Source organism: Haliotis asinina, chromosome 2, assembly GCF_037392515.1.
Source record: "Haliotis asinina isolate JCU_RB_2024 chromosome 2, JCU_Hal_asi_v2, whole genome shotgun sequence".
Taxonomy (NCBI): Eukaryota; Metazoa; Mollusca; class Gastropoda; order Lepetellida; family Haliotidae; genus Haliotis; species Haliotis asinina.
This window is the reverse complement of record NC_090281.1, coordinates 31,715,938-31,742,899: the sequence shown is the minus strand read 5'-3', so window position 1 is coordinate 31,742,899 and position 26,962 is coordinate 31,715,938. Positions and strand designations below refer to the sequence as shown.

At 43.5% G+C, this 26,962-nt stretch overlaps 1 protein-coding gene across 1 annotated transcript in view; it reads left to right on the top strand.

Moving 5' to 3' along the window:
- LOC137272476 (cell surface hyaluronidase-like) overlaps window positions 1-24,705 on the top strand; it is a 30,569-nt gene extending 5,864 nt beyond the window's left edge. The window contains exons 2-25 of the mRNA XM_067804858.1: window positions 5,079-5,298; window positions 5,968-6,143; window positions 7,156-7,318; window positions 7,893-8,069; window positions 8,586-8,810; window positions 9,501-9,605; window positions 10,514-10,686; window positions 11,080-11,152; window positions 12,054-12,193; window positions 12,859-12,992; window positions 13,827-13,896; window positions 14,481-14,615; window positions 15,299-15,428; window positions 16,092-16,155; window positions 16,626-16,661; window positions 17,571-17,702; window positions 18,375-18,558; window positions 19,461-19,676; window positions 19,850-20,055; window positions 21,393-21,575; window positions 22,642-22,804; window positions 23,436-23,495; window positions 23,701-23,803; window positions 24,456-24,705. Of these exons, the coding sequence (XP_067660959.1) occupies window positions 5,079-5,298; window positions 5,968-6,143; window positions 7,156-7,318; window positions 7,893-8,069; window positions 8,586-8,810; window positions 9,501-9,605; window positions 10,514-10,686; window positions 11,080-11,152; window positions 12,054-12,193; window positions 12,859-12,992; window positions 13,827-13,896; window positions 14,481-14,615; window positions 15,299-15,428; window positions 16,092-16,155; window positions 16,626-16,661; window positions 17,571-17,702; window positions 18,375-18,558; window positions 19,461-19,676; window positions 19,850-20,055; window positions 21,393-21,575; window positions 22,642-22,804; window positions 23,436-23,495; window positions 23,701-23,803; window positions 24,456-24,577 (3,390 nt within the window). The 3' untranslated portion in view covers window positions 24,578-24,705. The remainder of the gene's footprint in view (window positions 1-5,078; window positions 5,299-5,967; window positions 6,144-7,155; window positions 7,319-7,892; window positions 8,070-8,585; window positions 8,811-9,500; window positions 9,606-10,513; window positions 10,687-11,079; window positions 11,153-12,053; window positions 12,194-12,858; window positions 12,993-13,826; window positions 13,897-14,480; window positions 14,616-15,298; window positions 15,429-16,091; window positions 16,156-16,625; window positions 16,662-17,570; window positions 17,703-18,374; window positions 18,559-19,460; window positions 19,677-19,849; window positions 20,056-21,392; window positions 21,576-22,641; window positions 22,805-23,435; window positions 23,496-23,700; window positions 23,804-24,455) is intronic.
- Window positions 24,706-26,962: the final 2,257 nt, after the last annotated feature.

Below are 26,962 nucleotides of genomic sequence, written 5' to 3'. Positions count from 1 at the left end.
GTTTGGTACCTCCTGATCTCTTGGCGCAGATGAGGAGAGTGCCCGGGTTCTCCACCGGGAGCACAGCCCTTCTGACAATCTGGGTAATGCAGAAGGCTGCAGTGTTGGGGAGCCTTCATATTCTTCGGAAAGTTCTTGGTGGGTTCGACTAGGCAGTGTTTCCTGGGAGAAGTCCCATTCGCTGTCTGGGCTGCGTGTAGAGGGGGCGAGGGCCCTGAGCTGATGATGAGCTTGACCAGCCTGACTGTGCCAGGATCACCCTAACCCTCTCTGCTGCATTTCAATTTTTAATCTGTAAAACATAATAATAATAATAATAATAATAAAAGACATGATGGCATGGCTCGCTGCTTTTATTATCGTCTCCGCCATGCCTGTGGCTTTGACTCCGAGGTCCATCCATGGTATGACCCTGAACATGTCCAGGGCGTCCTGGAAAATGACAGCTACAAACTTCTCTGGAATAGGCCAATATACAGCCTGAGACGAATTCCAGCCAACAAACCTGATCTTGTCCTTTTTGATAAAACCAATGAAATTATTTATATCATAGAATTTTCTGTCCCTTTTGACAGCAATGTGATTGGCAAGATTCAGGAAAAGCATGATAAATATGCGGACCTCGCCTTTGAAATGTCTCGCTTACATCCCAAGTACACTGTCGTCAGGCTCCCCATTGTTCTCGGTGCCCTTGGTTTGGTACCTCCTGATCTCTTGGCGCAGATGAGGAGAGTGCCCGGGTTCTCCACCGGGAGCACAGCCCTTCTGACAATCTGGGTAATGCAGAAGGCTGCAGTGTTGGGGAGCCTTCATATTCTTCGGAAAGTTCTTGGTGGGTTCGACTAGGCAGTGTTTCCTGGGAGAAGTCCCATTCGCTGTCTGGGCTGCGTGTAGAGGGGGTGAGGGCCCTGAGCTGATGATGAGCTTGACCAGCCTGACTGTGCCAGGATCACCCGAACCCTCTCTGCTGCATTTCAATTTTTAATCTGTAAAACATAATAATAATGATAATAATAATAATAATAAGGAATAATAATAATATCAATATAATAATATCAGTAAATAATAATAATAAGGAATTCCACAGCTACTTTAAGCGTGCCAAGGTTGTTGGACACAATTTGAAATTTGAAGTTGATTTTGTTGATGGCGATGTACTGCTGGACGGTACAGTGATGGGAGTAAACCAGGTGAAGTCTTTCACCAAGTCTGCCCAGAGTCGGTCCTTTGTGGAGAAGCTGTCTGAAAAGCCACTGCATCGTGTGTATATGCAGTGTGTGGAACAGAACAGCAATCCAACCGACTCCTTCGCCTGGATGAAGTCGGCTGGTCTCAAATGCGAAACTGAGGGCTTCCTTTTTGCTGCTCAGGACCAGTCACTTCCCACTCGCAATCGCCAGAATGTGATTCTTAAAGAAAATATCAATATGAAATGTCGTCTTTGCAATCAATTTACAGAGACTGTCCAACACCTTGTCAGTGGATGCCCTTCCTTGGCACAAACAGCATATCTTAAAAGACATGATGGCATGGCTCGCTGCTTTTATTATCGTCTCCGCCATGCCTGTGGCTTTGACTCCGAGGTCCATCCATGGTATGACCCTGAACATGTCCAGGGCGTCCTGGAAAATGACAGCTACAAACTTCTCTGGAATAGGCCAATATACAGCCTGAGACGAATTCCAGCCAACAAACCTGATCTTGTCCTTTTTGATAAAGCCAATGAAATTATTTATATCATAGAATTTTCTGTCCCTTTTGACAGCAATGTGATTGGCAAGATTCAGGAAAAGCATGATAAATATGCGGACCTCGCCTTTGAAATGTCTCGCTTGCATCCCAAGTACACTGTCGTCAGGCTCCCCATTGTTCTCGGTGCCCTTGGTTTGGTACCTCCTGATCTCTTGGCGCAGATGAGGAGAGTGCCCGGGTTCTCCACCGGGAGCACAGCCCTTCTGACAATCTGGGTAATGCAGAAGGCTGCAGTGTTGGGGAGCCTTCATATTCTTCGGAAAGTTCTTGGTGGGTTCGACTAGGCAGTGTTTCCTGGGAGAAGTCCCATTCGCTGTCTGGGCTGCGTGTAGAGGGGGCGAGGGCCCTGAGCTGATGATGAGCTTGACCAGCCTGACTGTGCCAGGATCACCCTAACCCTCTCTGCTGCATTTCAATTTTTAATCTGTAAAACATAATAATAATAATAATAATAAAAGACATGATGGCATGGCTCGCTGCTTTTATTATCGTCTCCGCCATGCCTGTGGCTTTGACTCCGAGGTCCATCCATGGTATGACCCTGAACATGTCCAGGGCGTCCTGGAAAATGACAGCTACAAACTTCTCTGGAATAGGCCAATATACAGCCTGAGACGAATTCCAGCCAACAAACCTGATCTTGTCCTTTTTGATAAAACCAATGAAATTATTTATATCATAGAATTTTCTGTCCCTTTTGACAGCAATGTGATTGGCAAGATTCAGGAAAAGCATGATAAATATGCGGACCTCGCCTTTGAAATGTCTCGCTTACATCCCAAGTACACTGTCGTCAGGCTCCCCATTGTTCTCGGTGCCCTTGGTTTGGTACCTCCTGATCTCTTGGCGCAGATGAGGAGAGTGCCCGGGTTCTCCACCGGGAGCACAGCCCTTCTGACAATCTGGGTAATGCAGAAGGCTGCAGTGTTGGGGAGCCTTCATATTCTTCGGAAAGTTCTTGGTGGGTTCGACTAGGCAGTGTTTCCTGGGAGAAGTCCCATTCGCTGTCTGGGCTGCGTGTAGAGGGGGTGAGGGCCCTGAGCTGATGATGAGCTTGACCAGCCTGACTGTGCCAGGATCACCCGAACCCTCTCTGCTGCATTTCAATTTTTAATCTGTAAAACATAATAATAATGATAATAATAATAATAATAAGGAATAATAATAATATCAATATAATAATATCAGTAAATAATAATAATAAGGAATTCCACAGCTACTTTAAGCGTGCCAAGGTTGTTGGACACAATTTGAAATTTGAAGTTGATTTTGTTGATGGCGATGTACTGCTGGACGGTACAGTGATGGGAGTAAACCAGGTGAAGTCTTTCACCAAGTCTGCCCAGAGTCGGTCCTTTGTGGAGAAGCTGTCTGAGAAGCCATTGCATCGTGTGTATATGCAGTGTGTGGAACAGAACAGCAATCCAACCGACTCCTTCGCCTGGATGAAGTCGGCTGGTCTCAAATGTGAAACTGAGGGCTTCCTTTTTGCTGCTCAGGACCAGTCACTTCCCACTCGCAATCGCCAGAATGTGATTCTTAAAGAAAACATCAATATGAAATGTCGTCTTTGCAATCAATTTACAGAGACTGTCCAACACCTTGTCAGTGGATGCCCTTCCTTGGCACAAACAGCATATCTTAAAAGACATGATGGCATGGCTCGCTGCTTTTATTATCGTCTCCGCCATGCCTGTGGCTTTGACTCCGAGGTCCATCCATGGTATGACCCTGAACATGTCCAGGGCGTCCTGGAAAATGATGCTTTTAAACTTCTCTGGAATAGGCCAATATACAGCCTGAGACGAATTCCAGCCAACAAACCTGATCTTGTCCTTTTTGATAAAACCAATGAAATTATTTATATCATAGAATTTTCTGTCCCTTTTGACAGCAATGTGATTGGCAAGATTCAGGAAAAGCATGATAAATATGCGGACCTCGCCTTTGAAATGTCTCGCTTGCATCCCAAGTACACTGTCGTCAGGCTCTCCATTGTTCTCGGTGCCCTTGGTTTGGTACCTCCTGATCTCTTGGCGCAGATCAGGAGAGTGCCCGGGTTCTCCACCGGGAGCACAGCCCTTCTGACAATCTGGGTAATGCAGAAGGCTGCAGTGTTGGGGAGCCTCCATATTCTCCGGAAAGTTCTTGGTGGGTTCGACTAGGCAGTGTTTCCTGGGAGAAGTCCCATTCGCTGTCTGGGCTGCGTGTAGAGGGGGCGAGGGCCCTGAGCTGATGATGAGCTTGACCAGCCCGAACCCTCTCTGCTGCATTTTCATTCTAATCTGTAAAATAATAATAATAATAATAAAAAAAACACGAACGATTACAATAGGTCTCCTGCTTAGCAGCAAGGAGCCCTAAAAATAACCCCCAACGGAACCACATTTGACAAATAGTTCTATTTTCTTGTCGCTGTTTGACGCTCGGTAGTGTAGAATACGAATATATTTAAATCTTAACTTTGTAAACCCATTGGGTCTGTTAACAATAGTGATTAATTCAAAGTATACGGCGAGGTGTACTTTGTTTTTAAGTTAGACTGATTGAGTATGGTTTTATGGAATAGCAATGGACACCAGAAAAGGGTTCCACACATTGTACCCATGTGGGAAGTCGAACTTTGGTCTCCGGAGCGTGACGAAAAGTAGAAAAATGATAGATAAGATATTATGTATCACAGGATATTGACCTAACAGGCCAAAATATATAACTGACAAAAACATGTCAGTGACCTACAATAGCAAGTCACACGCCTTCTAGGTCTCTGTGTGGAGATGTTGTTTTTAGCATGATATGTTATGTGTTGAGGTATGAAATAACGGTCAAGGGTTGCATAGGTAGCGCGGTGCATGTACAGGTTTTTGTGGTTGCTTTGTACTAGCTCTGGAAAGGCGGAGAGCCTAGTGGTTGGAGTGTTTGCTTTTTATGCCCAAATCCCAGTATTATTCCCCACATAGGTACAAAAAATGCATTTCTGACGTTCCTAAGCGAGTTGTGAGTGAGCGTGAGTGAGGATTTACGTCGCCTTGAACAATATTGACTTCACACTTTTCACGTGAAGCACACAGAGGTATATGAACACACGCGCGTCAGCACACATTGTGTGTGTGTATGTGTGTGTGCAAGAGGGAGAGAGAGAGAGAGAGAGAGAGAGAGAGAGAGAGTATTCATTTTTAACGAGTGTCTTCTGCACCGTTGAAGATCGGATTGGTATTAAGGTTCCCGATCAACGTGCGTTCAAAGCTATAGGTCTTGAAACCAGGATATATATCATATATATCGATCAGTCCCAAATACGTGCTCACATCTTCAACCGTTTCCAGAAACCCGCACACAACGCCAAGGTTGTCATTACTGACCATGTCCTCCTGGACGAATCACCACCGGAACTACACAGCATTACGATCGAGTCACGTGGTCGCCTGGTGTGGAGCCCGGATGGAGACTACAACATCACGACCCAGTTCATCCTCATCAAGGGCCAGATGGACATCGGCAGCGATGACTGCAAGTTTCCAGCACGGGCTCACATCACCCTCACAGGTGAGATGGAGACTATCAAATTCTAGAGTGCTTTCTTCCCTTTCGGGGAATGCTGTGTAAAAGATATGCAGAAATAATATTAGTTACTGTAGAGGGTTAAATACCGAAGGAAAAAATACCCAGCTATACTTGGGCGAGACTGGATAATAGCTGTATTACAACAAGATCACCGAGATCGGTAATCGATAACTAAGTATCGACTGATTATCGATAAATATCGGTGACGCAACTTCTAGCAACACTGTCAAAAGTTTCTAAAAGAAATGAATGCATTTCACATCACGGGTGAGTGCCTGAGTGGTGACATATTTTGCATGGTTTAAACAAATAAACCCACGTTCTGAACAGGATTTAGAAGCAAACGGTTCTTTTAAGTGTGCGGGGTCGTGTATTGCACAACAGGGATTGTGGCAACACTGAAAGAGCTTGCAAGTAATGTCAGCTCCAAGGCTTTTACATCCGGTAACAAGCGAGGATAGATCCATGAACCTTTTGCTCAGAAGCGCTGCGTATTAGACAGCTCCCCATCATGCACGTACAAATGCAGTCAAATGCAAGTACGATGACCATCTCCGTTGTGATATGAAACTTATTTTATGCTATATATTTTAATTTCATTGACATGTGGGAATATCTAAATTATGTTTGTACAACACCACCCATTTTTAGGCGTCCGTGGCTCTTACAAAGTGACCCTGGGCGAACACCTGTTCGGAGAGAAGTTTATCGGGGTAGCCCCGGGTGGCACCCTAGAGTTGCACGGGGAGGAGAAACTGCCCTGGACCAAGCTGACTAAGACGTTGCCCAAGCTGGACGCTGACCATGGCCTCCTGTACGACCATTTGGTAAGAGAGAGGGGCATTCTGAAAAAAATATGAACTCGTGTTAACAATGAGGTCAACAGGTCATATCAAGTCAACCGCTGACGGCGTTTTAAGGAAAGAGGGTCGTTGTACAAAGCGATTTTAGCGTTAATGTGACCGTAAGATCCCATACTTTAAAATAGAATTAACGTAGTCGTAGTACCCAAGGTTCCTTTGTGCAAAGCGATCTTAGTGTTAAGGGTATGGATGACTATGGTTTTACGCCGCTTTTAGCAATATTCCAGCGATATCACTGCAAGGTACACCAGAAATAGGTTTCACACATTGTACCCGAGAGGGGGATCGAACCCAGGTCTTATGCTTGACAAGCGAAGGCTTTAATCACTAGGCTACCCACCCACCCACTTAACGCTAACATGACCATGACTCTCATACCTAAACATGGACGTAAGGTAGTCTCAGCACTTAGTTGTTTCGTACAATGGCACCTTGGTCCCCACTGGCGGTACCTCAGTTATGTTTTCATCCTGACACAAGATATTTGGACTTTGGAGCATGGAAACACGGCGTATCTTACCCTCCACAGTTGTGTCCCTTGTTCGTGCCAGAAACCTATGATTGTGGGTTCGAATCCCTGTTTATGTTTGTTGGTTTATCAGAGGGGCGGTCTGGTAGGCTAGAGGCATTGCGTTCGCTTGTCACGCCGATGAAGCTGATTCGATTCCCGAAATGGGTGCAAAGCGTGAACCCATTTCCGATTTCCCTCAGCATTATGTTGCTGAAATATTGCGGACCGCAGCTTAAAACTAACTCATTCCATGGTTTGCTTTAATTTAGACACTTACTAGATACGCATAAGTTTTCCCCCACTTTAATATGAAGCACCGATATATTACTGAATCACTGCTTGCAGCGGCATAAAACATAACTCACTCACTCTCTACAAACCATAATTGCAAACGATACAGTAAAGTGCAGACAACTCAGCAAATCAGTATCTGCTGAATGATCTAATTGAATCCATCGGTTACAGACCACTGAGCACAAAGATGAAGGCAGCTGGAAGGATGGCATAAACGCCTATGTCTTCGACGGCAAGACCGGCAACTTCATAAAATTTAAGTCTTATTATCTCGGGGAGTACAACAAATATCACTACAGGTCCGACCCAGCAGCACTGGCAAGCTTCATCAATAGTAAGTGAATATGATATAATTATTATTGATGAAATGGATGGACTGGACATCCAGTCTTTGAAATGAAACTAATTAACAGATTAGGTCTAGTAAAATGATCAAATGAAAACAGAGGAGAAAGGGCCCTTGCGAAGGACCCTTGCGATTCTCTGATTTTTACGGTTGTTTCGACTTACCAACGTCTGACCCGTGAAGATCTGAGTTAGAACTGATCTTCTGCAACCCATACTTGTCTTGAGGCACGACCAAAGGGATCGGGTGGTCAGGCTCGCTGACTTGGTTGACACATGTCATCGTATCCAAGTTGCGTAGTTCGATGTTCATGCTCTTGATCACTGGATTGTCTGGTCCAGCGTTTATAGACGGCCACCACATAGCTGGAATGATGCTGAGTGTCGCTCAGTGGAACGGAACTCTAGCTGTTTATACTACTCTGATACAACAACATTTCATTTTCTGATACTGCAGAGAATGGTTAACCACCCCATTCCACCCCACCCCTACCCCACCCCACCCCACCGCCCCTGGCCGTGTTGAACAATACTGAACAAATATTTTTAACCTTTTCAACCAGGCGCTGCCGATGGTAACGTGGTCATGTTGGCGGTTAAAACCAATCTGATCGAACCCTTGGTGGACATAAAACCTGTCTACGAGGCCGTAGAAACACTGACCCAAGGTCGAGTAACGGGATCTGGGCTAATTCGCTCAGTGAAGAAAGGCGATGCATATGCTATGGTCATACAGAAAGGTTGGTTTGATAGCGGAAGGAAAAATTAAGCTAAATACCTTTGTGTCGAACATTGCGCAGTCGAAACAACGCTTACCTCGAAGTTATGACTTAGTCCCTCAGCATTCTTTCATTAGTAATTATTTTCGGTTTTGTCAAACTTCGGATAGCTTGGATATGTATCTACGTAGGATCTTCAACTTCGACACAGGTGTATGTAAAATTGGAAATATACTAAGTCTTACATCTTAGCGCTATGGAAAATGCTGCGTACTGTGAAAAACGAGGTGGTCACAGTTAAAGAAGTTGATCAGACGGAATAAATCAATGATGTAAAAAAGATTGAAAGTGATGAGTGAATTTTGAGTGAAAAAAAAACCAAACAACGAAACCGGTCCGTAAACGAAATAGCGGAATGTAAAATGATGAATAAAAATGTTACAAGTGGGCATGATGAGAAACATATTTTGGAAACAAGCGTAAAAAAGTAAATGCATGCCTGAGGGGTGAAAGATGGTTATCTTGCTATGTTACCAGGGAGACGGGACACACTTGATGAGCATATCGGAGTCAACTATCATCTGGAGAGCCAGGCAGCAACAGCGTCGTTGACGTCATGGGGCAACAAACTGAAGTTTTCTGTCACCAGCTATGTGCACAATAAAGAAGAATATAGAGACAGCGTTAACTTCCGGGTCATCAGCACTGCTGGAGCTTACCCCATACTTGACGTCATCGATGACGTCACATCATGGCGGCCAGGTAAATGTGCCATATGGCAGTTCGATGGCGTCTATACGTGGTACTCACATACAGATAAACTACGGTCATGTTAAAAATCTAGCGAATTTTGAGCATTGTGTATGACCATTTTATTCGCGAAAACAATGATTCAATAAGTTACTTCAGTTTGTTCCAAGGAAAGGACAGACTATGCACAATGTGAAGGTCCGAGTTAGAATTGGTTTCAGTACCCCATACTTGTCGTATGAGGCATGCGGTGGTCAGTGTGCCTTGGTTCGCACATGCCATCGCATCCCATTTGTGTACATCGATGCTCATTCAGTTCTACACAGGTTTGCGTGATCATAATTGGTAATTTTACGACCTACGTGATGAAGCTTGAATGTCGCTGATTAAGGTGATATGCAACACTCAGTCTTAGGTTCAAAACTGTGAGTAGAATACAGTACAGACTAACATCTCACTTCCACAAACTTGTTGTATACTTGAGATAGCATAAAGGGACATTTGAAAGTTTTTAATAGGATAAGAATCCTGGGTTCGAATCTAAGATTCTTTCTGATAATATTATTTGGTCTTCTTGACCACGTACCTGTGTGAACGCCTTACCGAAATAATAAGGCTTGGTTGCCTTATCTTTCTTCCACGTGGAACTGTAACTACCCCTAAAAGCATCGATAAACTCTCTCACACACTCACTCACTCCAGGGGACCGTATATTCATCACGTCCACGGATTACCTTTGGGAACAGCTGGAGACGGCAACTGTGAGGAAATGTACCACGTGTCGTCACAACCAAGTACAGATTGACCGTATGTAGACCATCCTTCACTTGTTTGTTCTTGCTTCATAGGTCTGTTCTTGTCATAGCGTATATGGTCACAAATGCGAGCTCATTCCAGTTCATTTTGATAAGTCCTCCTGGATCCATTCTGGCGATTCTTGCAATCGCAAATTACCCGCCGTTCATTTAAGAAGCATTATGCGGAGCAGTCAACACGAGCGTTCTTGCAACCACAAGTTACCCGTCCTTCATTTTAACGAACAGCATGCCTACAAATCAACATACGCGAAATGGTAAGTTTCTTGGAGAGGTATGTGGAAGCTGGAGCAGCAAGGAACGATAATGATATATGGATAATCAACTTCCTTATTGCTGTGAGACGGTGTTAGAACCTACACCAAAACGTCGCACTCACGGCAAGAAAGAACTTGTTCTTCCATTTATTGTCGTCCTTACCATCAGTCACAACATTTGTTTATATTTGTTGCAAATATTGAGTTCACTGTATGGTTGGGATGATCGTGAGGTAACGTTCGGAGTTAGCGCTTGTTGCTCAAGCTATCGATCACTGGTTTGTCTGGCACAGGCTCGGTATTCATCTGGTGGATGCAGCGTTAGTGGTCACACGGAAGCCCCGGGTAAGATTCTCGACATGAGTGAAATGTATGAAGTCAAGTTTTAGTGCCCCCCATCGTGATATTGCTGGATTGTTGATAAAGGCGGGGTAAAACCATGTCCATTCACTCAGACATATAGTGCTATATGTAACGGTGCTGAATGCTGCATATATGGAACAACGTTCTGTTCCCGGCTTAGATTTCGATAGATGTATCCATTGTTTATCCTCACTGTGGATACTTTGATGTTGGTGATGTACCTGATAGCAACGTTAAACCACATTCACTCACTCACTCACTCACGCGCGAACTCCTTCAGTGGAAGCAGCATACATGCACTGGGGCGAGATGATAGACAGAGTGGATGAGAGAGCGGAGGTGGGACTTCTCACTCGCAACATCATCATCGAGGGTCGCATGGAGAACACGTGTCCCCCTAGCAACGCCAACTGTGACACTTACAACTACGACACTTTTGGAGGTCACATGAAGGTACGTGACATATCAACCGCTCGCCGGATGTCGAAGTGGACATTTTGATAGAGTAACACTGTCGACGTGTGAAGTGAAGTTAAATAAATATTTTACATATTTCTTCTGTTTCATACCTGGAAGGTAACTAGATAGCCCGTTTGACAACCCACATAATTTGCACCTTACAGGTGCCGCTCTGTCTAGTCTGCTGCTGACAATATAATAGATTTCATAGAAATCATGAAAGTATGCACATTCCGGAAATTACAGACTCGGAGTATTTCTCGATCTTAAACTATATTATGGTTTGAACAGAATTTGCATAATCAGCTGCGTCACTTGATTTTTTCTAAACATGGCGTTTTATACCATATTTTTACATCTAACTACATTGTACCGTTATTATTGCAGTTTGTGAGGGGGTATAAGAACGTCCACATTGAGGGCGTGGAGCTGACGCACATGGGTCAACAGTCAGAGAAAGGTAGGAGTAATTTCTGAAGATGGCATTAAAACTCATTCATGTTGTATGAATCTGACTTAAAATATTTAAAACGTGTGCAACAATGTGTGGATATGTTTGCAAATGTAATTAGAATTTAACTGGCGTCACAACTTGTTTAGGGTTTATGAAGTTTCTATCTAATCCACTTCCTCGTGTGTCCTGACCTCTGTTACATGATTTTACGCAATCCACTTCCACATAAGCCGAGACCTCTGTTTCGGGTTTCTACCCACTCCACTCCACTCCACTCCACTCCACACACGGAGCGACCTCTGTTTCAGGTTTCTAGACAATCCACTTCCTCGTGTGTCGCGACATCTGGTTAAGGATTCTACCCCATCAAGTTCCACATGAGCCTTTGTTTCAGGACTCCATCCAGTCCACCCTCTGTTTCAGGTTTCTCTCAAATCCACGTCCACCTGTGTTCTCACCTCTGTTTCGGGTTTCTACCCAATCCATTCCACACGACTTCTGTTTCAGGTTTCTACACATCCACTTCCTTGTGTGTAGCGACCTCTGGTTCAGGATTCTACCGCATCAAGTTCCATCCACATGAGCCGTGACCTTTGTTTCAGGACTCTATCCAGTCCACCCTCTGTTTCAGGTTTCTATCAAATCCTCGTCTACCTGTGTCCTCTCCTCTGTTTCAGGTTTCTATCAAATCCTCGTCTACCTGTGTCCTCTCCTCTGTTTCAGGTTTCTATCAAATCCTCGTCTACCTGTGTCCTCTCCTCTGTTTCAGGTTTCTATCAAATCCTCGTCTACCTGTGTCCTCTCCTCTGTTTCAGGTTTCTATCAAATCCTCGTCTACCTGTGTCCTCTCCTCTGTTTCAGGTTTCTATCAAATCCTCGTCTACCTGTGTCCTCTCCTCTGTTTCAGGTTTCTACCCAATCCATTTCCACATGTGTCACGACGTAGATAAAGTTGGTGGCTACTCTGACCCTGCGTGGGTCAGACAGAACTCCATACACCACACTTTCAGCCGCTGTGTTACTGTACATGGATCACATGGCGTAACTGTGAGTTCGAAAGTGATATTTTTGTTATGCAAGTTAAATATTTAAATTGTTCCTTTATCCTATGCTTACACAGCGACCACAAGGTAGAAAATGAGTCGTCAAAATATAAGGAAGCCACACTGATCTATATGCGAATCGTGCATGGTAGATCTCAAAACATTGCAAACAATTATACCGTCCTTATATATATTTCCCTGAGGCTCCCATTCATCCAAGCGAACCATCCAGCCATCCTTTCATTTACCAGCCCATCTATCCATCAGAGTTGCGCAATATAGCAGGTTTACTCGTATTTACCGGTTCGAAAACTGGTATTTTGACTTGCATTCGTAAAATTTCGTAACCCGGAAATCTTTGGAAATTTCCTTGTTTCATTTGTGTCAAATAGAATTTACAATTTCAACAATTTCATTTTTTTCATGATTAAATGTTATTAGAGCTTACTCAAAAATAGTGAATTTGTTGTGTTTTTGCTTTATTAACTCGATTCGTCGTCGAAAGTCGTTTTTCGTTTTAAAATACGTCTTGCAATATATTGCAGTATACATCGCAAAATGAAAATTCTCTGCAGTACTCACCCCTTCTATCCATCCATCCATCCATCCATCCATCGGTCTGCATACCCATCATACACCCGTTCACTCACCATCAGTCCATCCATCCAGGTTCAAGACAACGTTGCCTACGACCACCTGGGACATTGCTACTTCCTTGAGGACGGCGGAGAGAAGAGGAACGTCTTCGACGGCAACCTTGGCGCGGCTACCAAACACGGAACTATCCTGCCCTCTGATATAGAGTACGCTCCTTATGTTGGTGTCTAGTCCCGAAACCGCTGTGCATTCCTAGCACTACAACTGCAGTATCTGTTACAGCCGTGGAACCGGTGGGAAAGTTCTGTCGATCTTGTCCATCTCCGTGATGACTCTTTGTTTTCACGCCAGAATGAGCCATTTTCAAATTTGATGATGTTCCATTGCAACCCCGAAGTTGTGGCGGCAATCATTGTTCAAGATTACATGGGGGCGGTGGGTTAGCCTAGTGATTAAAGCGTTCACTCGTCACGCTGAAGACCCGGGTTCGATTCTCCACATGGGGACAATGTGTGAGACCCATTTTCTGGTGTCCCCCGTCGTGATATCGCTGGAACCGTAAAACCAAACTCACTCACTCACTCAAGATCACAGGCCTATCGACATCAAACAGATATTTAAAAAAATAAAGCATAAAGCAAAATATAGCAGTACCCTTGAACGTACAAGTTCTGCATCGGATTGGTCGATGGAGCAGTCCGTCACCTTACAGAGATTAGACCTTAGACCTTAGACCTTAGATTCCCCTCATAGGTACAATGTGTGAGGTCAATGTCTGGTGGCTCTAGCTGTGATAATGCTGTGATAACTGCTTAAAGCGGCGTAAAGTCACACTCATTCACTTTTTCTGGTGACTTCCTCACACATTAAACTGCTTAACAAAACCGAAACCCATCTCTTGCACTTCCTAGGGGGCAGCTGCACGTCACCTGTATCAGGGAATGTAGGAACACGTGTATATTTGTTTACACCCGTCTCCACTCCAATTGCACACAACTATGGATGACTGAAAAATCTGTGTTGTTGTTTTTCCATCTCAGAAATCCCGCGACATTTTGGCTGACGTCACCTCTAGTGTATCTCAGAAACAACGTGGCCGCTGGTGGCAACGTGAGTAGCAGGAGAGTTGTGTGTCAATCATCATTCTCTCGGGTCGTACAAAATGTGACCTTTGTGACAAATCCAGACTAGACTTGGTCATGTTTGTACGAAGAGTGAGAGAGAAATAGAAGATTTGTTGTACGTGTCCGTTACCTATTATAGGGTGAAAATCGACGATCAACTACAGTTGTCATCTTCCTCTTCTACGTGAAGGGTAGATAGAAAGATTAAATATTTATCATATATGTGCATTCCCATTAGCCACACTGCTGCTACTACCTGTGAAGATCCCGATTAGAATTGGACGTCAACAACCCATGGTTGTCGTAAATGCCGATTAACGGGATCAGGTGGTCAGGTTCGCTGACTTGGATGACACATGTTATCGTATCCCAATTGTGTAGGACGATGCACATTTTGCTGATCGATGGACTGTCTGGTATGTCAAAGAAGATATGGGAACAGCTGTCTTGCCTTCGCGTGTGTTTGTGACGGGTCACAGCCTCCTGATGGAATCACCTGATATTATCACGGTTTATAGGCACATCCTTCTGACATGGTAGGCCTATCCTTCTAAAATGATGTTATTTCAGGGTATCGGGATTTGGTATGTGTTCCCAGAGGAGCCACAGGGACCCTCTTATGGCCTTGGGTTCTTGCAGCGGGGTGAGGCACGGCACACGGCCCTGCTGGAGTTTAACAACAATGTCGGCCACTCCAACACACACGTGAGTGATCAGTTATCCAGTATATTATAATCCTTTCTAATACGATAAATACTTGCACTAGCTCTACAACGTCATATTTTAAAAAGCGATCACTATCTCTGTCTTCCTTGCGATTCTCTGGTTCATCCTTTTATATAATTCATGTTGATTATCTCTGTATAACGGGAAAGGTGGGGATCGCCTCACATCTATGAACACATAACAGAGTTCAGCAATCATGTAATGCATTTAACAGTGGTTAAAGCGTCCATGTTGTGGTGAATCGGTTATTTACTTCTCCACTTTGTTGAGGATGGTTTCTATGTTATCGCGATACACAAACAATATTTAGTGTGCTTGTAAAATATATGATCTCTCATATCTGATTATCCCTGCCGAAAGTTGAGTTGGATGATGATGGTGATGATGATGATGATGATGATGATGATGGTGATTATAATAAAATCGACCATATCCAAAATTACTTGTAGTATTTTACCGGAGGCTTTATGGTACAAAGAACGCCCACTTGCCCCTGTTAAAGACAAAAGCATGTGCTTGTATCAGGTTACGGGTAAATTACTCAGAAATCATTGTCACAAATATAACGTATGTTACGATATGTATTCGATGATCCCAGTTTTTCGAGCTATCAGTTAATTAATGCTAACTAATTATGTGTTTATGACTGGGTCATATTACAGTATGGTCTGTTCGTCGACAACATCATCAACCCTGACGACACGACAGGTGGCGACAACATGTACGATCCACGTCAGCAGCCACTCAACAAGACTTCGGCCCAGAAGGAAGTACTCTTTTACAGGTTCACAGGTACAGTATCATATTGTCATAAATTAAATAGAAAAATAAACAAACAAACAACGATAAAAAAAAAATATTTGTTTGTGCCCCTCCATATCGGAAAGTCACTTCACACCACTCCTTCACTTGGGGCATTTGCAACCCCCATTCGACTTCCATTCTCGATATCTCAATGGTATACGTTCCGAAAAAACTTCTGTAGTGCCCTGAATGCATCCAAAGTTCGACCCGATAATTGCATTACCTGCTTGGTTTTTTATCCAATCAGATGTCCGTGATAGGAAGTTAGGTTTACCAATCACAAGGCTTCTATCAGTACACGTACACTTTCGCTTCTTTTACCTAACCGATTAAACTTGGCAACTATTGTCGAAGAGCTATTCTAAAAGAGTGAGAAGGAGTTCTGGCATATATTTTTTATGGTTTCAGACCTGTCACCCTTTTTCTGTATGATTTGAATCTGAGTCGCACAGTGAGCCAACCTCCGCGGCCATCTTAAGTTGTCAAACCTGTCAAAGTCGGATGTAAAGGCTTATTTCATTGGCTACTGTGAGAAGGCGGACACAGCAAAGGGAAGTTTTAAAATTATCGGGCCGAGTCGTTGAAACATCCAGGGTACATGCGAAACGCACAAGGCCGCAACCTAACGGAAACATTATGTTTGTTTCACAGGCTACAAGAACCGTTACCAGAACGGCTGGATAAGAGGGGGTCTCATCCTGATGGATCATTCATCGTGAGTATTGTCTTATCACTTCCTCATTTTTGAATGAAACGCGCATGGTGCATTTGGAGGATGAATGTTGTCAATCAATTCAGTGGTGCGTGCCTATGCCGTACTGAATGTACATCTCCGTCCAATTTTTTGTATTCAAAGGTTAACATGACCAAGCGGCCTAGTATTTAGTGCGAACATTGTTATGTCGAATTACTAGGTGGGTGTGTGAGTGACATTTTTAAATAATTTAAAAATGTCCCTCATACACCCACCCACTACTTCACTCACTCGCTGCCATGGGCTAATTTAACAAATGAATGTACAGGTGTGTGTGTGAGTGGTGGTGGTGGGTGGGTAGGGATGGAGGGGGCGGTGTTATGATTATGTGTTCTGAAGTTTTTGCCGAAATATTCATAGTGAAGACAAGGGGTCATCACAAGTGTGATTCGGTGTTTGTATTAACAAGGTGCTCGTGTTGTATATTTCAGGTTTGCTGACAGCGGCCGTGGGATGACCTTTGCCAAGTATGTGCGTTTAACGTTGATCGCGACATAGAATTAGTGTAAATAATTGAATTTATACTGACATTTCATTTTAATCATATAATTTCCGTGTGTATACTGTCAGGACTCTCATATTTATCACGACTTCTACATCTCTCGACCTCGGCCCTTTCCAAATTGAAAATACATGCATTGCAAGATCTTGCGTTCTCGTACATTTGGATTATCTACCTTGTTTCCAAAGGTCGAACTCTCCAAAAGACGTGGATGACCCTTACGCGTGAATGATCAGTTCAACAGCCTTATAAAGTTGAGCTAACTAGTACAGGTGTTCTTATTTCCATTTTATTCTTTCAAGTTATACTAAATGTCCTTTTGATAACCGAATATAAATTTTCGTTTAATGTTTTTCTACTGTAAGTTGCAATCCTGTTTTCAACTTTGAAATATGCATGTTTATGGACGACTATAGTGCTCAGATTGGTTGGTTGGTTTCTTGTTTAACGATGTCTGATTTGAAAACTAATACTTTATTGATATGCTTCGTGTCAAATATCATGCTGAAATAAGGCTCTAGGATTGTTGTTCAACCTGCTCTCAGTAATATCCTAGCTATATGGCGGTGGGCTGTAAATACTCGAGCCTGGACCAGACAATCCAATGATCAACAGCATGAACATCGGTCTTAGGAAACGATGACATGTGTCAACCAAGTCTGCAACCCTCACAACCCGATCCCCGTTAGTCGCAGCTTAGGACAAGCATGGCTTGTTTAAGACCAGCTATTCTAATTCATAGAACGACGTTTCACCTTTAGCTTGATAACGGTGAAAGGGTTTTATCCCTTAATATATTGTTTATGCTTCGTTACTGACAAACCAACTTGCAGAATGCCGATAAAACATTAATCCTATTTTGATGTTGTGCCAGACACACATCCTCGCAGACTCTGACAAACTCCGTAATCATCGGGGAGTCCAGAAATTTGGGGGACCCCACTCGCCACTGGGATGGTCACAAGTGGATCTACATGCCCCGGAGTGTCCCCCATGATTATGACACGTGAGTTACACGTAACATTAGTGAATGAGTTTAGTTTTACCCGGCTGTTCCAACAGTATCATGGCAAGGGATGGCATAGAACCCTGTAACATTGACTCCTTCTGTTATAGATCGACAAATTTCGAATTTTCGAGTTCGAAACAAATGATTTTGATCGATCTTTAAAAGACATGTTTCTTATCCTGCAATATATATTGAAACGTTGGTTAACGGTATGTTGCAGTGTGGAAGCATATAATATACATTCCATTAGTGATATATATAGTGAATATTTTTTCTCGGTAAGAAGTGTCATCGTGAGGACTGTTACGGCAATGGGATAGCCTTGTGGTTAAAGCGTTCGTTATTCACGCCCCCAAATACGGGTTCGATTCCCCATGTGGATTCAATTTGCGAAGCCTGGTGTTCCCAGTCGTGATATTGCTGGAATATTGTTTAAGTTGACATAAAACCATACCCTACCACTAATTATGTTTCTAACTCCGGACTGTGTATAATTAACAATCGGCATATTAGCATATTATCAATAGTTTGATACAGTTTGGGAGGTGAAGCCGAGGAAGGTAATGGAATTAAATGCCTATGAATGATGATATTTGAGCGAATAAACACTAGAGCAACCTCCACTATCAAAGTGAAAGTGGTGACGAATAACACGTGGTTCTGCTGCAGTCACGACCCGTTTGTGGGTTTCATGATATACGACGGTCCCGTCCACCTCAAGAACGTGTGGTTCAGCGGCTTCAAGGAGAACATCAACTACACGTCTGGGGCTCTCGGCTTCCTCAGGAAAGACTACTACTCCATCGACCCGACCAACACAATCATGAATGCTAAGTTTGACTTTGTCGACGGGGTTAGTTTGAACACGTCACGTTTAGTATTCTGTAGGTATTCTTAATGTCTTATTCCGTCAAGGTGAGGTGGATGATGTTTGTGGTGTGAAACAGTTTAGGTGGCTGGTTGTTGTTTGACTGTGCATTCAGTGATATTTGAGATATATGACAGCTGTCAGTAAATAATCGAGTCTGGATCAGGCCATATAGTGATTTTTATCATGAGTGTCGATCTTTGTCTTAGCGATACGGTAACAAGCATTATGCATTATTCGGGGATATTGTAGAGATGAGGAACTACTTTTTTATTTAAGCCATGTTAATTCCACAAAACAATTTCGAATTGCCAACCTTAAAATGTTGGCGTCTGACAGGCTACCATCAAAAATCGCGAGAATTGATCGAGGTGTGAAATACAAGCCCGGGATGTACAAAAGGTGTCATTTCACCAAAATACTTTTAAAAAATGAGTCAAAGTCTCATTCATTTGTTCATTCTAGATGTCCCTGATGAAGTGGTCTTCAATGACCCATTGACCCATGCTGGTGGTAAGAGGCGATCAACGGGTTCGGGTGGTCAGTCTCGCTGACTCATGTTGTCGCATCCCGATAGCGTAAACTGATGCTTGGGCTGTTGATCACTGAATTGTCTGGTCCAGACTAAACATTTTAAAGACCATATAGATGGGCTATTACTGAGTCTGGCGGAAAAAGAACAAAGGAAACGTTCCTTCTAGCATTCAACCACAAAACGGGTAAAAATGGTTATGGAAATATAATTACTGGCAAACTGGCAAGTTTCAGTCGCAGGAGTCACGAGAATGGATCCGGGGCTAGTCTTGGTTTACCAAAATGCGAGCTCTGGGAGTACCGAGGATGTCTTTTAACTAATACTTCAAGACTCACTCATTGCCTCTTTCTAGCATTCAACCGGAAACCGGGTGTATGACGGGAACGAGACAGTCCATGGATTTGGAAATGACGATGGGGACAAAACATCCGCTTTCCGAGACTTGGATGGCTCCGTGACCGGATATCCGGGAAGCACTGTGTTAAAACCCGGACCGTTCTTCCACAATGCCCGATGCTACAGACGGGACAACTGGAACATGGAAATATGTCCACAAAGGTTCGGAATGGTGAGGACCTTGATTCCAGCTGGTTCATTTTCTCACAAAACAATTTTCTCCTTGATAAATAGCAGGAATGATCAATTGAAAATGGGTTAAATGTCCTTCCGGGTGCGGCTTTCTACAACAAACCTCAACGAAATAAATACCTATTGACGCAAATATCCATTGTTGACCACCAGCTTGACCTCCGTCTAATAAGTACAGAGGATCAAGGCAAGAGTCATCCATTCGCTGTGCGAGATGACAATCCGTCAGCAAGAATGGACCAGACTTGGCGCTCCTCCGCCGGTTTTCCCGTGGCTCTCGGCGGGGACCACAGCTACACCATCCACTGGAAGGGGAGAGTCCCCAGAGCGTTTGAGCTGAAGGGAGAAGGGGTGGAAAAGTGAGTGTTGTTATGTGTCGGTTTGCATTACTATCAGCTTCCAGCGAAACCGCAATATGAGCCATTACAACATGAAACGAAAACGTTCGAATGAATTAATGCAACGTTGCATTAAATCAACTCTCGCACTCCCTACCGACCGAACTTTATTTCAAGATAAGCCAGTGCAGTTATGTCCCTTGGAACATTCTTAACGAATATCCCTTGACGCAGCTTGTAGTTTACGCCACTTTTCGATAATCGTTTATACGTCATATATGGCAAATGTTAAGAAGCTGTTTGCCTCGAAGTTTCAATTGTTGAATTCAGGGAATTTGTAGTCTTTTATTGTGTCAATAGGGACGTACGGGGGTGGGGGTGGGTGGGGGGGGGGTTGGGTGCTTGTGCCATTATATATAATATATATTGCAGACCGAAATATTGTGAAATTGTGCTACTGAGGTTGGAAGAATAATAGATTCTAAAATCTATTCAAAATAAAATCGGTATTGAAACCAACAACCAACAAAATATGAAATGTCAGTGCTAAGCAATAGATAGACTTGACTTTCCTGAGAAAGGTATAATGATGTGAATACACAATGATATTTAGAAAAATGGTCAAATGTAGCATATGTCTGATTTAGGAGTCATGCCATTTTACACTTATTAGAATTGTACAAGGTTTAGTCCACTAGTTGTCGGGAGTTGGGAAAACCTAGTGGTTAAAGGTTCGTTCTTCACTCCGAGGACCCACGTTCGATTCCTCACATGGGCACAATGCTTGAAGCCCCGCTGTGGGGGTGTCCGCCGCCGTGATATTGCTAGAATATTGCTAAAATCGGGGTATTCGAATTCCGGATGGGACTCAACCCCCCAAAAAGGTTTACTACATCACAGATGTAATTTCTGTTAAAATGGGTTATATATTATGTTCCGTGTAAAGGGAAAATTAGCTGTGAAATGTATATGATCGAATCACTGAAAATCAACTATGACACCAGGTGTTTGAGGGAAAGGAAAGCTAGATACGTCTTCAATTCCTGTTTCAAAACACCGGGTGTTCAGTAACCAATGGGCATGATTGTCGTAAGAGACGACAAACGGATCGGGAGGTTAGGCACGCTGATTTGGTTGACCCATGTCATCGGTTTCTATTTGCGCAGATCGATGCTCATGATGGTGATCCCTGGATTGCCTGGTCCAGACTCGATTAATTACTGATAGCCACCAAACAGCTGGAGTGTTCCTGACTCCCCCGAAACCGAAAACCGAATTGTCTTTCTCTGTCTTTTATCGATTATCGATTTGATCATATGTATCATGTTTGCCACATGTATATCACCACACTGTTTTAGTGGGGACTGGGTACGGTTTGGTGTCTGTTTTCCCCGGAATGGCAAGTTCCACTTCACGATGTACTACCCAGTCTATAGGGACGACACCGGCTGGGTTGGAAACTATTGGAAGCAGGTGTCCAGTGTGGAGGAACTTGAAAGGGATACAACAGGTGGAGCTTTGTATCATGACAACAGCACTGGGTAGGTCGGTTTGTGGAGAACATGTGTTGTGAGGTGGTGAGGGTATGTCCACTTGTGTGTAGAGGCTATATGTCCATTGCAGGAGTAGAGAATGTGCCCACATGAGGTTTAGTGGAAAGTATATCAGAAGGATAGAGGTTATGTCCATCAGAATGGTAGAGACGATGTCTACATGGGATTTAGGGGCCATCGGAGGGTTAGATATTATGTTCAACTGAGGAGTAGATAGTATGTCCACCTGAGGTTTAGAGACTATGTCCATCAGAGGGCAGAAAATATGTCCACATGGGGTTTAGAGGCTATGCCCATCAGAGGTTTAGAGATTATGTCCCACTGAGTGATAGTATGTCCACCTGAAGTTTTGAGGCTATATGTCCATGAGGGGATAGAGAGTATATATACCTGAGTTTTAGAGGCTGTCTATCAGAAGGTTGGAAAGTGTATCCTTCCGCGTGTTAGAGGCTTTGTTCGCCACAAAGATAGACGGTATGTCCATCGGAGTATAAGAGACTTTGTTCGTCAGAAGGATTAAAGGTATATGTATCAGAGGGTAAGAGACTTTGCTCGTCAGAAGGGTGGAACGTATAACTGTCAGAGAGTAAAAGGCTTTGTTCCTCAGAAGGGTAGAAGGTATATCCTTCAGAAGAAAAACAGCGTACACCCATCAGAGGGTTAGAGGCTTTGTTCGTCAGAAGAGTAAAAGGTATAGCCAAGCGAGGGTTAGAGGCTGTGTTCGTCATAATGGTAGACTGAATATCTATCAGAGGATTATACAGAGAGTATGCCCACCTGAACGTAATAGCTATAAGCAATAGAGGCTGGTTGTACGATGTACACTTGCAGCATAGGACATGTCCGAGAGTCATATCCAGTCATCTAAAAGTTACTTCCTTTTGAAAGTATCATGAACTATGAATATGTTCCTACGGATAGGATACGTCTGTCTGGAAGATACACGGTCGAACCATCTGAAGAGTATAGGATATTCTGATGGGTACCTACTACATATCAAACGGTATATCATGAGAAAATGTTGTCACATGGTTCATTTGTGCATGCGTTCAAGGCTCTGGTTCTTCAAATACATGAACATGCACGATCGGCTGGAGAATGAGACAAGGTCCTGTCCAGAGAGATGTCCAAGCATCAGGTTCGAGGTGTTATCCGGCGACATGAATGACGGTGACTGCACCTCCAGAGCCTACGGACCATACAAGAGAGCTCCCATTGTAAGAGTGAGTGAGTGAGTGAGTGAGTTTAGTTTTACGCCGCACTCAGCAATATTCCAGCTATATGGCGGGGGTCTGTAAATAATCGCGTCTGGAACAGACAACCCAGTGACCAACAACATAAGCATATATCTGCGCAGTTGGGAACCGATGACATGTGTCAACCAAGTCATCGAGCCTGACCACCCGATCCTCTTACATGTTAGTGTTGTTCACGAGATCAGTTATTGGATTACTTACAGTCTGGTGCCTCCCCGTGAGGAACTGTGTACATATTCTCCTCCTTAGCTTCTGCCTAATTCACTTACATTCACTGATTGTCATGGAAGTCCCTCTCATCTCATTTATGCTATCTTAAGCTCATCGTCATGTCACTGTAGCTCATCATGTAACATTCTTTGAAGCTTGTTTCCCGCCTTTGTTATTGTTATGTTATTATCATATGTACACATGTCTTGTATATAAACGTTTGTACCCCATCATTTCCCCCATATGCTTGAAAACGGTATAAGAACGTTTACTAAAAGGTCATCGTTCTTAAATAAAGAAGTTGATCATCCATAAATTCGTCTCATCTCTCAGTACTCTACCCGGATCCAGTGACTATGTTTCTCACGTGTATTTTTTACAGACGGGGAGTCATCCTCTTCATGCCAACGGTCTAAAGGTTACTTCCATGGACCCTCCACACGTATGAACACGTTCTGTTCTGTTTGCCTGCATCTCAACTCATCAAAGGGATGTAACTCTTGAATGGAAAATAACTGTTTTGATAAAATAACTGATTTTGAACTGTGGTCCAAAAGTTCAGTATGAGCTGTCCCAGGGGCTAGGTTCGCATGCTACTTTCAGCAAATTAATTTCTTTGTAAATGGAGAATTACTCCTTTGTTGCAGGGTTGGGGAGCGGGACCTACCAGACCTTTTGAAACTCGGACCTCGACAAACGGACAGGGTGGACAGTGGACAGCATGGTCGCAGTGTTCCCAGACTTGTGGAGGTATGTGCGTGACGAACTGAATGTAGCGTAGTGTCTGTCAATGTTTTGTTTGTTGTATAACGCCGCACGTGAGCAATATGCCAGCAATATGACAGTGGTCTGTGAACAATCAAGTCTGGACCAGACAATCCAGTGGTCAAATGGAATTGATCTACGCCAATTAGATACGATGACATGTGTCAACCAAGTCAAGGAGTCTGTCCACTCAAGACTGCTTATCACAAAACACTGATCACAGTTAGGTTCACGTTCTGACTGAGCGGTCTCTCTGTTTACAAGTTACGAGTGAGTAAAGTTTTACGCCGCTTTATATCATAGGTAAGTGGAGTATTAGATATTGTTTTATGCAACGCGCTGTACTATTCCAGATGTTTGTGTGAGTGTGTATGGTTTTACGCCGCTTGTAGCAATATTCCAGCAATATCACGGCGGAGGACAACAGAAATGGGCGTCGTGCAAATGCACTATGTGGGGGAATAGAACCCGGTCTTTAACCTCCAGGCTACCCCACGGACCCCTTAGGGTTGCGACCGTTGTGTGCTGTTGTGAAGGTATGCGAATTACGATCATCACTGCACTAAGGCTGCGTTGTGTAACCGGGCCCCGGAGTGCTTCTTTTTCAATTATTTTGTAATACGGTTTCTACTCAAAGGCGGACTTCAGACGAGAACTCGGTCATGTGACGGTGTCGGAAGTACGGACGACTGCCAGCGCCACCACGTGGAATACAGAGCCTGTAACACTGCATTTTGTACCAGTCGGTTGTTGGGATGAATAACAGGATTTATTATATAACCATTTAATCACACGATAGTAACACAGCCGAGCAATGCGGCGAGCTTAGGCGAATTCGAATTGCACTCCTATCTGAAATTCTTGAGGCATTAAAGTTATGAAATGAAGTTTGTTGTGTCGTTTTTCTGTGTTGTTTCTTTCGAGATCAGAACCTGGTACTTGATCGATGACGTCAGGCGGAGGAATCTCATTTATACATGAATAGTACGTCCCTTACGCGGAATAATACTCGGATAACCAGAACGGGGAAGTCTCAGTAATGGCGTTTAGAGTTATATTAATCAGTCTGTATCATGTACCTCAACATTACACCCGATATGTGCTTCACACTTTGTACCCATGTAGAGAATCGAACCCTGTCCTTCGTTGTGACGAGCAATCGCTTCAACCACTAGCCTACCTTCGACGTCAGTTGTCTTCCCTTTCAAAACATTCGGCCATTTTTTAGCATTTGGATATCAAACAAACTTGTGGAATTTAAAAAGATTACATCTGATGGAGTATACTGCTGACTTACATCCTCTGACTTACCTCCATTTGCAATCGTTGTGACACTCTTGAACCTTTGTAGGCCAAATGTGGTTATGCAACTAGTCAGATAAATCACACGTGATATGGTAGCCTGTTTGAAAATAGCCATAGAGAGTGCAAACATTGTGCCGCATTTTAAGCTATGTATTTTCGAAAACGCTTGTACAAATCTCATCAGACAATTTACACCTGACTACGTATACTACTGTCCTCTTCGTCTGCTCTTAGTTTATAGCCATGGAGTGACTTACTTCTTAGGAAACATTATGCTACTCTTGAACCATCGTACTCCAAATATACCAATACAAATAGTCAGACAGATCACACCTGATTTTGCATGTACCCATGGAGTGACTCTTTTTGCAAGTATTGTGTCACTCCTTAATTTGTGTATCATCAAATAGGCTTGTGCAATGCTAATCTTTTTATTATATCTGATTTTGTACACTAATGACTTATTAATTCTTTTGTAAACGCTGTGCCTTTCTTGAACTTTGCATGTCAGTCAGTCTGGTGGCTATGGATTGTTGATGTCGATGGAGAAGAATGTCCAGGAAGGGAAGCTGTTGGTGTGTCTCTTCTTCCATTGTAAACTGAATTCTTGGGTGTTGGGAATTCAAGTGTTGCAGCAGGGCCTCTGGATCGTGGATGTCATCCTTGCCCTCCTGGACAAGGAATCCATAGCCACCAGTGTTTACCGTAAACCAACACATACGGATCAGTATATTCATCACCAGTCCAACCATCATCCCCAGGTCAAGAAAGGCATAGTAGCTACCCTGGCACGAAGAGCAAAAGCAGTCTGCAGTCCTGACAGCCTCCACAGCGAATTAAAACACCTGAAATCAACCTTCCAAGACCTTAACGAGTACCCACCCCATCTAGTCAGCAACACCATCACCAAGACCCTGAAAGAAAGTCCCAAGTCAACTAAACCAGAACCTTCCCCCATCAGAATTAACATACCATACCATGGCCAGATAAGTCATCGCATCAGCCGTCTCATCAAGAAAACAACAGGAATAGACGTCACCTTCCGTAGCGACACCAACCTGAAAACGCTACTATCAGCTAATGGACGCGGGCCAACAACACCTAAATGCAACAATCCAGCAGGATGCATCTACCAGATCCAATGTAGTTGTAAAGAGACATATATTGGTGAAACTGGTCGACCACTGACTATCAGGTTAAAAGAGCACAAAACATCAGTTCAAAATTTGGATCAGAAGTCTGCCGTATGTGAACACATCATGCACAACCCCAATCACAAGATTGTTTGGGACAACACCAGGACATTAGTTAGGAACGCCAGTGACTTCAAAAAACGGAGGCTCCTACAAGCCATTGCAATCAAGCGGAACAAGCCCTCAATCAACAGAGACGGAGATGTTTACTTACCCAATGGATGGAACCACCTTATCCTCAGTGACTAATCTTTATCCAAACATGTTTACCTGTAACTCGTTAACCTAATCAACACAAGCCTGCACACCTATCAGTTGAAGAAGAGACTAGAATCTGTCTCGAAACGTTGTAACCTTGTATAATAAAGAAGTTGAACCATAAAACACTCTTAGTTTGATTCCTCCAACTTCTAAATGCCTTTGAAACAACTTAATTTGGGAATTGATTTTTTAAGAAATGGTTTCGAATTATCAGCCGTTTGAACTTGGACCAAGAACCTTGAGATGTTTGCAGAAACAACTTCAGCACCATCGACACCATGGTGCTTTTTGTGGGAGTGGAACCAATTACGACGGATTAATAAACAATAAAAACAGTAACGATAACAATAGTGGAAAGAAGCCCAAATAAATAAACAAATAAATA